At 39.3% G+C, this 15,225-nt stretch overlaps 1 protein-coding gene across 1 annotated transcript in view; it reads right to left on the bottom strand.

Moving 5' to 3' along the window:
- Positions 1–2,584: 2,584 nt before the first annotated feature.
- SLC31A1 (solute carrier family 31 member 1) overlaps positions 2,585–15,225 on the bottom strand; it is a 36,820-nt gene continuing 24,179 nt past the window's right edge. Inside the window, exons 2-5 of the mRNA XM_003785392.3 lie at positions 7,145–7,256; positions 5,670–5,742; positions 4,432–4,600; positions 2,585–3,469 (exon numbers count right to left, since the gene is read on the bottom strand). Of these exons, the coding sequence (XP_003785440.1) occupies positions 3,268–3,469; positions 4,432–4,600; positions 5,670–5,742; positions 7,145–7,222 (522 nt within the window). The 5' untranslated portion in view covers positions 7,223–7,256 and the 3' untranslated portion in view covers positions 2,585–3,267. The remainder of the gene's footprint in view (positions 3,470–4,431; positions 4,601–5,669; positions 5,743–7,144; positions 7,257–15,225) is intronic.

Below are 15,225 nucleotides of genomic sequence, written 5' to 3'. Positions count from 1 at the left end.
TCACAAAATCAAAATATTTATTTTGTTCTGCACATGACACTGTTAAAACATTCCTACTACAGCAATACTGCTCTCCAGGAGCTTACAATCTAAAATAGTCAACATTAATTATAGACCTGATGATTAAGGCATTACATCAAATGCAGTCTTTGTATTTTTAGATGTATCTTGTGAAGAAGCAGCTGGAGAGGGCAGGGATCAAAATTAAATGACATGAAAGTGTACCCCTGTTCTTTTGCCCAGCTCCTTTTAAGGAATCCCTTGTTACTAGAACCCAAGACCAGTACCCACAGCCTGAAAGGGAATTCCAGACTACCCTATCATAGAAGTAGTGAAGAAACCTTAATTTCTAACCCCTAGGGGGACACACAGTGAGGATTCCCTGTTTGTGGGCAATGGGGGTACTGAATGTTCCTCTATTATACATCATACACTGGAGACAAGACCCTAAGATGCTATAGCTCTGAAGAGGGTACTAGGTCTCCCTTCGCTCAGCCTTCCAGAAATTCCAGTGGGCAAATGCTTCTTGAAGCTTGCATAAGGTCTTCAACCAGTTTATAAATACCAACTTCTGGAAATTCTGGTTGGTACTTATATCTAGAGTATAGCGATGCCCACTGCTTCAGGAGGATGAGGGAGATTTAATCAACTGGACATGTGAGATGAAAGACAGAAAGAGGAAAAGGGCAGGAGAGCAAGAGCCAAAAGGGTTGGGGCTACAGTCTTCTGACAGAGGGGAGGAGGAAAGGAGAAGCTTGAATCTAAATGGAACAAAGAGGTCTAGCATTAAATTTCAAATGAGCAGGGATACAGAAATGAAAGTCAATGATACCATTATATTATCACAATCTAAGAGCTCAAGAAAGATGGAATTTAAGCTTTAGCTTTTTTCTCCTTCACTTGCTTCATCCTTGGTTATCTAGTCTAAGAATCCCTGAAATTCAGGTTTTTCTGGAAATGATCTCTATCCTGAATACCCGAAGATCTGCCCCAAACTGATGTTTTTGTCTGTGAGTTTCAAATTCATAGCATTTTGTCTTAATTGACCTTGATTTTATCTTACTGAGAAGGTTCTATTCCTGGAAGAGTATTCTATAGCAGTTCACACTGAGGTTTCCAGAGAGCACCAGAATCACTACTAAACATTGATTCATATTTATTTCTCATGGTTTTATTATTCCTCAACTTCTGAGACAACAGGCTATTTAAAAATTTTTTTTTTTTGTAAAAATGGGGTCTCACTATGTTTGCCAGGTTGGTCTCAAACTCCTGGCCTCAAGTGATGTTCCTTACCTCAGCCTCTCATAGTCCTGGGATTATAAGTGTGAGCCACCGTGCCAAGCCAACAACAGGCAATTTATACCTTAATGTTGAATTCTCGTCAGTACCTGTCATTCACTCTGCTCATGCTAAGTTATCATCATTGCAAAGGAATGAAATGAGAGAAAAGCACAAAGCTCAAATGCTGGTTCTTGGATTTTAACCTTGACCAGTAGGCTCATAACCCTCTCTTGGTTCAAAGCCATACAAGTACACATTCCTCGCTTTCCAATATTTAACTGGAATCCATGGAGAAAGTACAAACTTCCAAACCATGACTTGGGCCAACAGGATAGCAGTGTTTTGTGTCCTCCACCCTGAGGCACAACTGGATCTAGCACCAAGGATGGAAGGATTTAACAGATCGGCAAGGAAGAATCACTTTACAGAGGTAGCTTGGACTGCTGTGTGTACTAACAACGGAACAGAATAAAAATCCAATGTGATTCTTCATGGAGAAAAGAGGTTTTGGCCACTTGTGATCTAATGAAGCCCCCAAGAGTAACAAAAAAATGGTCATGTGGAGGACGAGGCTCTGTCAGGTATGGGCATGGATGTTGGGGCTGAGGAGAATCTGGCCGTTAGCAAACCACACCCTCAGCCTCTACAAAGAGAAAGCTTGGCTTTTGCCCTTCTGGCCCATACCTGGTAAATTTATGCTGCAGATCAAAGGTCTCTCTCAACATTCAAACTACTTCCAAGAAACCACAGGTCTTTAAAAATAAGGACTAGTGATTTCAGACAGGCTAGTGAAAATACTTTGGTCTCAGCCCTTTGCGCTTGTGCGCTTGGGTATACACATACACAGTTGGAACTCAATAAATGTGGAATGATTAAGTATTGATCAGCAGGATTTATGAGTGAAGCCCAGACATACCAACCACCAATCAGCAATTCAAATTCCCATGCCTGATATCAGGGAACCCACTTTACCAGTTGTTACTTTCTTAATTTAAAGCACAGATTCTCAAAAGTGTGGTCTCTTGACCATCAGCAGGAGCATTACCTGGGAGCTTAGAAATGCCAGTTTGGGGATTGTGGGGTTGAGGTCCAGCATCTAGTGTTTTAACTAGCCCACTAGGTGATTGAGATGTATGCTGAAATTTGAAAATCACTATCAAGTGGCAGACATGTGAAAACAACAGTGGGAAAAAATCATTCAAACTCTTTTGCTTCTTTCAGCCGGGACAAACCAAGGTAGTCTAAGTAAAATGCCAATGGTTTTATTTTAAAATACCTATTTCTATTTTCTCAAATGATTGTCTTTTTTTTTTGGACTGGCAAGTTCATTCTAATCAAAATGTTAAGTAGGAAGACAAGTTGATGAGTCAGCTGTCCAAGAACACATACGCTCCAAGCTCTAGGTCTGTATTTTCTCAAACTACCCCTCTGCACACAACAAAGATTTTGGTGTAACACATCACACCCAAAGAAAGGCACAATGTATTTCCCACTCATTGAGTCCAAAGACAGGACCTTATTTTCTAATGTTGAGTTTTAGTTCTGGGTTGAGTTGGGCAAGAATTTCCCTCAGCTGCCATTAATCCTGGCTGAAGTTAATCATCACCATTACTATCCCAGAAAAAACCCACTGAATTCATCTGTTAAAAATAATCTGGAAGATTAAAAAAGGAAGTAGATGATCAAGCCATTGAACAGAAAGCTACCTGGATTAGATAAGAACATATAACTTAGATCTAGGACAATGGGGAAGGAAAAGACATCTCATGGGTGGCTTTTCCTCAAGAAAAATGGGATTCTCAGCTTATTAGAGACAAGTTTGGGAGGTACTTTAGATCAGGGTCTGTAAACTAAAACTCTGTTGAGCAGGGGTGTGTGTGTGTATGTAAAGAAACAGGAGAAGGGATGATTGGAGCAGGAATCACATCTTCTAGTCTCAAACTGCTTCCCACTGCAATCGGTAAGGCCACGCCATGGAGTTTGACATTAATGGCAATGCTCTGTGATGTCCACTACCACTGCCTTCTTCCAGCTGAAGAGAAAGTATCCTGTACCAGCCCCTGCTGCTACGGCAATGCAGAGGTAGCCATTGTAGGTCATGAAGATGAGCATGAGGAAGTAGCTGACGACCACCTGGATGATATGCAGCACGGTTTGCAGGAGGTGTGGAAAGCTCAGCATCTGCTGCCTGAAGAATAAACAGGGACATAACAGTTAGGGACTCCAGGAACTCTGTAGACTAGGAGAAAGGGGAAACAGCTGTAGCCACAAGCTCAGCTGGAACTGGACTGCCTTGAAGCCACCCTGGCAATTTGATGGGTATTTGTGTGTATGTATATTGTTTATTGGTCCCTGGAAATAAAACACCATGGGGCTGTCAGGTTTATAAGCACTGACCAGACAGGGTTATGTGCCAGTAAGAGGAATCGTCTTCAGGAGGAGGAGAAAAGACAAGGAGTAATCCCAACTTATCATCTCCTCAAATCTAGAAAGAGAAGCCCTAAACCCTCCCAGACTTATTTACCTGAGCATTTTTAGGGCTTATACCTTTGCAAAATTCACATTTCATGAAAATGTAGGTAGAATTGAGGATTGGGTAGTGTAGCACAAATTAATTAGGGACCAGGAGACCTGGCTACTCATCCCCAGGTAGGTCATGATCTTTTGGAGCCTCAGTAAGCTCATCAGAACAATGGGAATAAATAATATTGTTTGTTTGAAAGCAGGATACTAAGAAATCTACAGGATTTCTTAAGGTCCAATCTAGTTTTGAGATCTACATTTTAATTAAAACTGAATCTCAAAAGGCATTTGCCTATCTATGGGAAAAACCAATAATCATCCAAATATTTTCTTAGAACACAGAAATCTGTACAGTCTTATATTGTAAACAAAATAAGGATAGAACTAACTAGGTATAACTCTTTATAGAAAGGAATCCATTGCATTCTGCCATTCTTTTATACCTTGACCTGAATTTCTTAACTTGTCCATTATTATTTGGCAAGTACTTTAAAATTCAGATTCCTTATTTACCTTCTTCCAAGGTGACCAATACTTGTAACTCAGAACAAACATTCACATTTGCAGAAGAGTTCCTATCACTCTTAATTCTCTAGAATTTCATCTGGATCTGTTCTATCTTCTTACCCAACAGTTTTGTGGGTCTCCATAAGGATGGTTCCATTTGGTCCTGGGACAGGCATGGAATTGTAGCGAATGCTGACTTGTGACTTACGCAGCAGTCTCTCTCGGGCTATCTTGAGTCCTTCATAGAACATTGCTAGTAAAAACACTGCCACAAAAGCTCCAGCCATTTCTAAATAAGGAAGAAAAAATAGTGTGCTGTCAAAGATGCAAAATCATAGCCAATGCACTCTCTAGCTAGAAAGACACATATTTACTTTCTGATTAAGGTAAGAAAAATCATCTGGACAACAAGAATATTTTGGTCTGACCACTTGAAGTTAACTAGCTTTGTTATGTTGAAGCAAAGTAGAACAGGGTAAAAGGGGGATTAAAAAAACTTAGTTTTGCTAAGTGTTGACTACATTTCTTGAATAGGTATTTCAATTCTGAGTCTTTCATACTGTGAAGTATTGGTAATAACATAAATGTATTCAAATTGCTAATTTAACATACTACCTATCTAAATGCTCTCCTTTTTCTCAAAACTAACTTTGTCACTCTAAATATATGCCTGATACCTAAAGCAGTCCAACTGGCTATTAGAGCTTATGCAACTGGAATTTAAAGTATACCAATACAGGATAATAGACACAAAGAGATGGGCAATCAGTTAACTTAAAACTAGGAGTGACTCTAAGAGGGCCACACCAAGAATTGGGAAGGATGTGGGCCATGGTTTGGTAGACTGTTCCAGGCAGTTCTAGAAGGTCTGGGTCCTACCTACGGCATACTAATTCTTTGTGACTGATGGCAAGCCATTTTACAATTTGAGGCTCAATTTATCTATAAAAGAGAAGGATTGTACCAGATCAATAGTTTTTAACCTAGGGTTATTTTGTGGCATCTGAACTTGACTATAGTGTTTTGTTTAAGACCAATAACTTATCAAACAAGGGAATACTTTGAAATAAGATGAAAGGAAATGGATTGCAAAAGACTTCTATCTGGTATCTTTATTTTTTTATTATTATAATAAAATAATAAAAATAATTATTTTTCAGAGTTCCAACCATACATGTTATTTAAGGGAGGTTTACCAGAGGACCAAGAAAAGTATTCACTGTCTGGGTAGAAAATGGAACCAAGCATGTCCATATTGATTCAGTAACTAGAACAGAAAGAGGTGCAAGGTTTCCAAATTCTTTGTTACTATCTCCCACGTGACTGTCACCTTCAAATACTACTTGATGGCTACTCACCTCCAGCTGTATTGATCACCAAACCGGAAAACAATAGTTCCACATTTTTAAAGCCAAAGTAGAAGGTCATAGGCTGCCAGAAAACCAAAAGTCAATTAGAAATGAATGAAAAGCCTAAGTGAGAATTTCAGGCAAAAAAGCTTAGAATATTTAAAAGTCGCAGGTCTGGATACTAAGAAAAGATATTCACTGAAGGGGAAGGCTTTCACCTTCACTTTAGTATCACTACTACAGTACCAAGCATGATGTTCTCCTGGACTCCCATCAATTTTTGTCTTTTTCTCCTTTTTACACAAAGCATAAAGACCAGAACTCAGCCAGGCACAGTGGCTCACACCTGGAATCCTAGCACTCTGGGAGGCCAAGGCGGGTGGATTGCTTGAGCTCACGAGTTTGAGACCAGCCTGAGCAAAATCAAGATCCCTGTCGCTACTAAAAATAGAAAAAACTGAGGCAAGAGGATCACTTGAACCCAAGTTGGAGGTTGCTGTGAGCTATGATGCCACGGCACTCTACCCAGGGTGACAGCTTCAAACTTGATGTCTCCAAAAAAAAAAAAAGACTAGAACTTAATATAGAAAAGAGTCATTTTAAAAGAAGGGGCTGTAGAAGAAAAAACCCTAGAATCCTGGTTCTGGTGTGAATATAAATAACTTGGTGTATGATCCTACCCAAATCACCTGACTCATTTGGGTCTACTTTAGTTTCCTCCATTGGTAAACTGATTTTTTCTTTTTTTTTTTTTTAAGAGACAGAGTCTCACTTTAGTTTCCTCCATTGGTAAACTGATTTTTTCTTTTTTTTTTTTTTAAGAGACAGAGTCTCACTTTATTGCCCTCCATAGAATACTGTCGTGGTGTCACACAGCTCACAATAACCTCCAACTCCTAAGCTTAGGTGATTCTCTTGCCTCGCCTCCTGACTATAGGCGCCTGCCACAACACCCAGCTATTTTATTGTTGCAGTTTGGCCAGGGCTGGGTTTGAACCCACCACCCTTTGTATATGGGACCAGTACCCTACCAGCTGAGCCACAGGTACCGCCCCATGATTTTCTTCTTCTTCTTTTTTTTTTGGTAAACTGATTTTTAAAGATAATAATCTTCTAATACTAAAATTCCATATTCCATTCATTCTTTTAGAGACAGGGTCTGGCTGTGTCACCCAGGCTGACATGCAGTGCCATGATCCATTGTCACCTCAAAATCCTGTGTTCAAGTGATCTTCCCACCTCAGCCTCCCATGAAGCTAGGACTACAGGCATGTACCACCACGGCAGGTTAACTTTGAACTTTTTTTTTAAGAGACAGGGTTTTGCTCTGTTGGCCAACTTAGTCTCAAACTCCAGGCTCAAGTGATCTTCTCACCTCTGCTTCGCAAATTACTGAGATTACAGTCAGGAGCCACCATGCCTAGCTTAAAACTCCATTATTTCTATTACCCAAGTGAGTGAGAAAGGGCCTGTGTTGTACTCACCATCATCATCATGTTGCTGTCTCCTCCACCATGGGAGTGTGAGGCTGTAGTTGTCATGTGATGATGAGAATGATTCATTTTTCCAGGTAAAGTTGAATGTCAGCAGAAGATTCTTTTAAGAGAAAGAAATTACATATGATAACTTAAGGATATAAAAACCTTGTTTCTTGGTAAGTACTTTGTCTATATGAAATCCATCCAATAAATTAATGCTCTCTTAGCATCTTTACTCAGAATTAGTTTTCATAATCTACAGATGAAGAGAGAAGTAATTTGTGCTAGTACAGATCACCTTTGGAGACTGTAGTAGAAAGGATTTGCATTTAGGGTTTTAGACCCGTAACCCTTCCTTATTCTGCAGAATTGTTCCTTTAACAGACATACTTAACATATGCTCAACTTTATATATAAGATAAGGAAAAGAAACACAGCTTTGTTGAGTTGCAGGGAACAATTTGTAATACTGTACAAATGGATGCCATTAATGAAATTTAACTGCTTGAAGGCTTTCTAATCATAAATGTCAGTAGATAAAAAGCAAGTACTTCTGATAATTCATGTCATTCGGATGGCGGTCCCTATCCTATTTACCCAGGATATTCAGATTACATTTTCACATACAGGATAGCCAGCTTTCAACTAATTTAAATTTGAAGAAAGGTCTATTATGGCCCTAGGCTAGTAGTGTGCTCAGACTTTGGATACAATTTAAGTCCTATGAGGATGTCACAGTGAAGGACATGAAAATTAAGGTATAAATTGAATCTTCTATATTAAATTAAGTCCAGACAAGTGCATATTCAGCCTTGTATTCACTGCCTTACTGCAAAAGTCAGTCTGGGATATAAACCAAGGAGCAGTAACGGCTGTAGCTGGAGGTAGGGTACCAGAGTAGGAAGTTGGGGTGTGTGCAGAGGGGGAGGAATTAGTGGATTCTTTTTATGTATCTATCAACTACAGTTGGGGGAAAAAGAGTCTTTATGCTCATTAAAAGCCATAATCTTTAAAAAAAAAAAAAATCCCAGAGGGATATACCAGACTTTAATGACAGCAAAAAGGAAAATCTTAGAAATTATTAAAGCATAATAAAAGTGATGTTTTTCTCTTCCCATTTGACTTTTCAGTGATACACCATCTGCATTTGGATGACTCATCTTCTAAAGAAATTTAACACACCTAATCTATCTCTCTAGATTAGAAATTCCACTTACAGGAGATAAACTGGCATTGATTGGTTTTAGTCTATTTCCTTCAATAGTTTTAATCTAAGATAACTCAAGCTTAGCTTCTTCCAGAATAAAAATGGGTAGTGAGGCAAGAATAAGTCAAAATCCAGGGATACAGCAATAACATTTACCCTCTTGATTTGTAATGTGAAGAGAGTGGTTTCACTTCATGGTAAATCATGAGCTGTGCTGTTCTTTGGTTTACTCAAGTTTCCTTAAACTCCATAGCCAACTTTTTTTTTTTTGAGACAGAGTCTCAAGCTGTCGCCCTGCCATGGCGTCACAGCTCATAGCAACCTCAAACTCTTGGGCTTAAGCGATTCTCTTGCCTCAGCCTCCCAAGTAGCTGGGACTACAGGCGCCCACCACAATGCCCGGCCATCTTTTGGTTGTAGTTCTCATTGTTGTTTGGCAGACCCAGCCTGGATTTGAACCCGCCAGCTCCGGTGTATGTGGGCTGGTGCCCCAGCCTCTTGAGGTACAGGCACCCAGCCTCCACAGCCAACTTTAACTACTTGCTCTCTAAGAAGTGTTTTCTCCAATTGAGCTCCCCTCTCACTTTGAACTGGGTTCAAGGTCATAATGTAGCTGTACTGTACTTGAATGGAATTGAGGTTCTTGATTTGTAAAGCAATTAAAATTAATGGAACTTTTCAGAAAAGTTAGTAACGAGGAGTAACAGATGAAACTTCAGCAAAACTGTTGTAAAATGGTATTTCTCGAGTCACTGGGTTTCTGATTTTAGGACAATCTATGTGCATATGTTAGTTCCAGGCTAAAACTCCTCTTCTTGTTTTAAACCTCTGCTATTCACTTTTCTTCTTATCATTATTCTGTCATTCCATCAAATTTATGAATTATTTATAAAGAAGAATGTTGTTTTTGTCTGTTTAGTATTGTTATAATAGAATACCTGAGGCTGGGTCATTTATAAAGAAAAGGACATGGTGCCAGCATCTGCTCAGCGTCTAGCAGAGATGCAGAAAGGTAAGCGGGCAAGTGCAAAGAGATATAGCTAAGCTCACTTTGTAACAAGCCAATCTTGTGGGAACTCCTGAGAGTGGACGTTAATTTATTCATGAGGGCAGATCCCTCATGACCCAAATGCCTCTTAAAGATCCCACCAGATTTTACCTCATTTTCAAATATCAACCAAAAAATCTGAATATTTAACTCAGGGATAGAACAGAAAAACAACCAAAACCCCTTAGGATTCCTAATTTTCTTTTCTTTTCTTTCTTTCTTTCTTTTTTTTTTTTTTTGAGACAGAGTCTCACTCTATTGCCTAGGCTAGAGTGCCATGGCATCAGCCTAGCTCACGGCAACTTCAAATTCCTGGGTTCAAGTGATCTTCCTGCCTCAGCTTCCTGAATGGCTGGACTACATGTGCCCGCCACAACATCCAGCTGATTTTTCTATTTTTAGTGGCGATGAGGGTCTCACTCTTGCTCAGGCTGGTTCAAACTCCTGAGCTCAAGTGATCCTTCTGCCTTGACCTCCCAGAGTGCTAGGATTACGGGCCTGAGCCACCACACCAGACCAGGATTTCTTTCAATCTCTGATAAAATCTACCTTCAATATTTTATTTGCCACATTGAATTTATATCTAGGTAAAAAGATTAGAAATACCATACTGTACTTTCATTCACATTTTTGCTGATCCAGGTAAGCTGGTTTTCTTTAATAGAATTCAAGAGAAATAAATACCAGACAATCACATTTACATTAGATAACGGAATGACAGAACTTAACTACATAACTGGAAAATACTTGTCGAAGAATATGGAAGGCGATCTGATTACATGACCTACGAAATTTACCTAATCTTTCTAGAGCTGGTTTTCAGCTTGTAGAACTTGGAGGACAAGGCTGGGCGCAGTGGCTCATGCCTGTAAATCCCAGTACTCTGGGAGGCTGAGGCAGGTGGATTGCTTGAGCTCAAGCAAGAGCGAGACCCCGCCTCTAAAAATAGCCAGGTATGGTGGTGGGTGTCGATAGTCCCAGCTACTAGAGAGGCTGAGATGAGAGGATCACTTGAGCCCAAGAGAGTTTGAGGTTGCTGTGAGCTATGATGCCACAGCACTCTTCCAAGGGTGTCAAAGTGAGACTCTGTCCTAAGAAAAAAAAAATTGAGGGCTGCTGGGAGGATTAAATGAGATGTATACATAAAGCATCTAGCAAAGTGCCTGACAAATTTTAATAGAGAAAATCCAATCAGTCAACTGTGGGAAAAGACATTAATCAAAATATTATAATAGCTTTTGTTTGTTAGTTTCTCTCCCACAAAATATTCTAGCAAGACCATTTTTAAGTCCCTTTCTGCCTTTCCTGTCTCCCCACTGAAATCATAAAGTGGCTTTCAACACTTATGTGGATAGTTCATTAAGAGCTCCTTCTAGCACAGAAAACTTCTTGGGTACTTAAAGATCTAGAAATACTCTAGAACAGTGGTTCTCAATCTTCCTAATGCCATGACCCCTGCCTTTTTTTTTTTTGCAGTTTTTGGCCAGAGCTGGGTTTGAACCTGCCATCTCCGGCATATGGGGCTGGTGCTCTACTCCTGTGAGCTACAGGCGCCTCCCTGCTGTGACCCTTCAATAACAGTTCTCATGTTGTGGTGACCCCCCACCATAAAATTATTTTTGTTGCTACTTCATAACTGTAATTTTGCTACTGTTATGAATTGTAATGTAAATATCTGATATGCAGGGTATATTTTCATTGTTACAAAGGGGTCACAACCCACAGGTTGAGAATCGCTGGTCTAGAAACTTACTACTAAAAAATTAAGCATAAGTTTATGTGGAACTTAGTTCATATAAAATAGTTAAGGAGAGAAGTTTCTTTCTCAGAGTTCTACACTATTCAGTTTCTAGGAGATCTTTATCTTCAGTTAGGTTCCTCAAATTGGCTATATGCCAACTTGTTTTTATTGCCCTGAACACTATTAAATATTGGGAGTGGCACAGTCTACACTGAATGTCAAAGAGCTTTGCATTTCTTTCTGCTTCCCTCTTCCCCCATAGATTAGGTAGGGCATAATATTTACCCAAATAGCTTTCAAAGCTTTCTTGTATTCAAGGATCTGTCATAAGCTACCTATGAAGATTATCAAAAAGGAAGTTTTCCCTATTCCTGCCTTGTCACCCCCCAGCACATACACAAAATAAAGCTTAACTAGAGGGCCAGACTCTGCAAAATCTATTATCTTTGGCAAACTAAACACAAATTTATGGAGATATAAGTTAGGAAATTATCAAAAAGGCTAAATTCTGATGCTCATTCTAAGTCTTAGCATTGACATTTTTCCTAATAGATTTAGTCTAAACTTCAAATTCTCTTTTATTTTCATGGTATTGCATAATGATGGATTAAAAAACAATAATCCAAGAGGACCATGGAGATTAGATTGCACAAGAAGACTACACAGAAGTGGTCATACATCTGCTATATCATGTCTCTTCTTCAGCTCAGACAGATGGAGTCTAATAATTCTTCTGGAGACTGCCTACAATCTTTCCTGACTTCCATGATAAGGAAGAAAGTTCTTATTCCTAAAACGATTAGGGTCATGTTCCTTTTTAGATTTGTAAAAACATTGAACAAAGAGAAATCTATCTAGTTGCTCGTCTGCTCTCTGCAGTCATTGCTTATGCTTGGTGACTTACAAGTTTTTGGCAAGCACAGATATAGGAAATTCAAGGTCAAAGACAGTACACTATCATAAACAGGAAATCATGCTTATGGGCTATGTCCACATGATCAAGTGACCAGTTTAACTGGGCTAATCCTGCCTTTTTGTTGAGACAGAGTCTCACTCTGTTGCTCAGACTGGAATGCCATGGCAATAGTCTTGCTCACAGCAACCTCAAACCCTTGGGTTCAAGGGATACTCCTGCCTCAGCCTCCTGAGTAGCTGGGACCACAGGTGCTCACTCTTGCTCAGGCTGATCTCGAAATCCTGAGCTCAGACAATCCACCCTCTTCAGCCTCCCAGAGTGCTAGGATTATAGGTATGAGCCACCACACCTGACCCTAATTTTTCTATTTTCTAAGAGACTGAGTCTTGCTCTTGCTCAGGCTGGTCTCAAACTCCTGAGCTCAAGCAATCCACCTACTTTAGCCTCCCAGAGTGTTAGGATTATAGGCAAGAACCACTGTGACTGGCCCTGGGCTAATCCTGCCTTTTGAAGACCTGTAGAGGGTTAGGAGATCCTCTGAGAAATGCTTCAGGCTTTGTTGCAAGTACTCCTATGGGTAAACTAAAATTTCTCTTGATAGTTCTATGAATTCTACGTTTGTGTTATCTTTTTGGTGAAAGAGATGTAGAAATAAACAAAAGACCTTGATATAATGCAGTAATAAATAGAGCTTAGGTGTGTCCATAACTGATATTTCAGGCCAGTATACTACTGCTTGGAAAAAACATAGTGGCTGCCAGTAAATACCCCTTGAAGGCTGTTATGATGCTCTACTCATCTGTGGGTCCTGGCCTTACATTCCTAATCCAAACTGACTGACAGTAATGTGACCATAATTGTATGAATATAACCATACAACCCCTTCAATATTTTAGCTGCCTTTCCTTGGCCTGTGTCTATCTTGAGGTGCAATGATTATAAGTATACTTAATTTTATCAGTTTCTTACAAAGAGTATTAGACTTGAGTAAAACATGGGTCTCAGCCAAATGGGAAAAACCTAAGACTCCTGAAGTTCTGCTATGCTAATGTATTAAAAACAGTAAGTAAAATGATCAGTGGAGGTATTAAGAAAATAGGTCAGGTCAATAAGAGAAAAAAAAAAAAAAGAAATGTAATATGCCTTAAAAAATTGTTCCTCCCAGATTAAGTCTGGTAAGTGATAGGAGTCAGTATGGCTGGCACTTGCTACCAAGGCAGGCATACAAGGACAGTCAGCACTTAGGAAAGTAATTATCCCAAACCCACCACTTTGATTACCTCTAACACATACACACACACACACTCTCTCTTTCTCTTAGATTTTATCCTTTTAAAGATTCTCCAATTAAAAAATGGCTACTGTTTTCCTCTTGTGACTTTTTATTTTTGTTGACAATAACTGCAGGGGAACAACTACAACTTTCTTGATGAAGAAAAGCATCTTCTGAGAAGTTAACAGAACTGAGCAAGAATTAATTTAGTGTTTATCTGCAGATTTCAGTAATCATTATCATAATATTATTTTTTCTTTCTTTATTGTATACCAAAATGAACTTTATTTTACTTCCGATAATCTGTACAAGATTCCATGACAGCACTTTTCATGTAGAAAAACCAAATTATGCCATATTCAAGTTACAGTAGAATTTACATGGCTGAATTACTCATACATCTGATTAATAGGTTGCATAAAAGGAGCCAACTGCCAGACACATAAAGGGGAAAACTACTTTAATAATTATACTTAAGACTTAAAGAGCCTTCATTTATGAGGGGCTATGATCTAGGCAAACAAGAAATGCTGCATAGATTGACAAGTTTTTAAAAGAATAAAACAGAAGCGAAAAATTAGTAGGAGAAGCTCCTTTACTCAGAAACTCTTGGCTAAAAAACATCTCCTTTAGCAAAAGAGGATAATAAACCAGGAGGTACCATGAGAATCTTATTCTACCTGTATCTATAGAAAGATAGAAAGAAAACCTGTGATTTGATTCTAGTAAGACAAAGAAACATTTAATCTCTAGATATTGTTTTGAAGTCATCCCTTTCTATTATAAATTTAATCTTTCCATATTACTCTACGTTATTAAACTGCTCAGACTGAACAAAGGAAATAAGAAACTTATCAGGGCAAGACAGATCCCAGGGAGAACTGAATTATACAGACATTGAGGGCTATAATTTTCTTTTTTTCTTTTGGAGACAGAATCTCATTTTGTCACCCTTGATAGAGTGCAGTGGCATCATAGTTCACAGCAACCTCAAGCTCTTGGGTTCAAGTAATCCTCCTGCCTCAGCCCTCCAGAGTAGCTGGGATTACAGACACCTGCCACAATGCCCAGCTAGAGATAGGGGGGGTCTCGGTCTTGTTCAGCCTGGTCAGGAACTCCTGAGCTCATACAATCCACCTGCCTCAGCCTCCCAAAGTGCTAAGATTACAGGCATGAACCACCGCACCTCACCTGAGGGCTACCATTTTCAAGAGATGGCTGGCATGGTGGCTCACGCCTATAATCCGTGTGCTTTGGAAGGGTGAGGCAGGAGGATTGCTTGAGGCCAGAAGTTATCACTGAGGCAACATGGGAAGACATTGTCGTCACAGAAAAATTTTACTTAGAGAACTAAAAATTGACCTGCCATTTGATCCTGCAGTTCCTTTATTAGATACATATCCAGAAAACCAAAAATCACATTACAACAAAGAAATTTATATCAGAATGCTTACTGCAGCCCAATTCATAATTGCTAGGTCATGGAAGAAGCCCAAATGCCCATCCATCCATGAATGGATCAATAAACTGTGGTATATGTACACCATGGAATACTATGCAGCCATAAAGAAAGATGGAGCCTTTACCTCCTTCATGTTTATATGGATGGAATTGGAAAATGTTCTTCTTAGCAGAGTATCTCAAGAATGGAAGAAAAAGTATCCAATGTACACAGCCCTATTTTGAAACTAATTCATAGCTTTCATAGGAATGTCATAACCTAATTATAGCCTTAGAATATGGGGAGGGGAAAGGGAGGGGAGGAGGGTGGATGGGTAGAGGGAGGGTGATTGGAGGGATCACCTCTATGGTTTATCTTACAAGGGTACAAGTGAATCTTTCTAAAAGTAGAATATAAACATTTTAACACAATAACTAAGAAAATGACATAAAGGTTATGTT

The sequence above is a fragment of the Otolemur garnettii genome, unplaced genomic scaffold (assembly GCF_000181295.1).
Source record: "Otolemur garnettii isolate 467f Iridium unplaced genomic scaffold, OtoGar3 scaffold00014, whole genome shotgun sequence".
Classification (NCBI taxonomy): Eukaryota; Metazoa; Chordata; class Mammalia; order Primates; family Galagidae; genus Otolemur; species Otolemur garnettii.
Note: the sequence above shows the minus strand (reverse complement) of the source record. Positions and strands in the feature narration are given on the sequence as shown.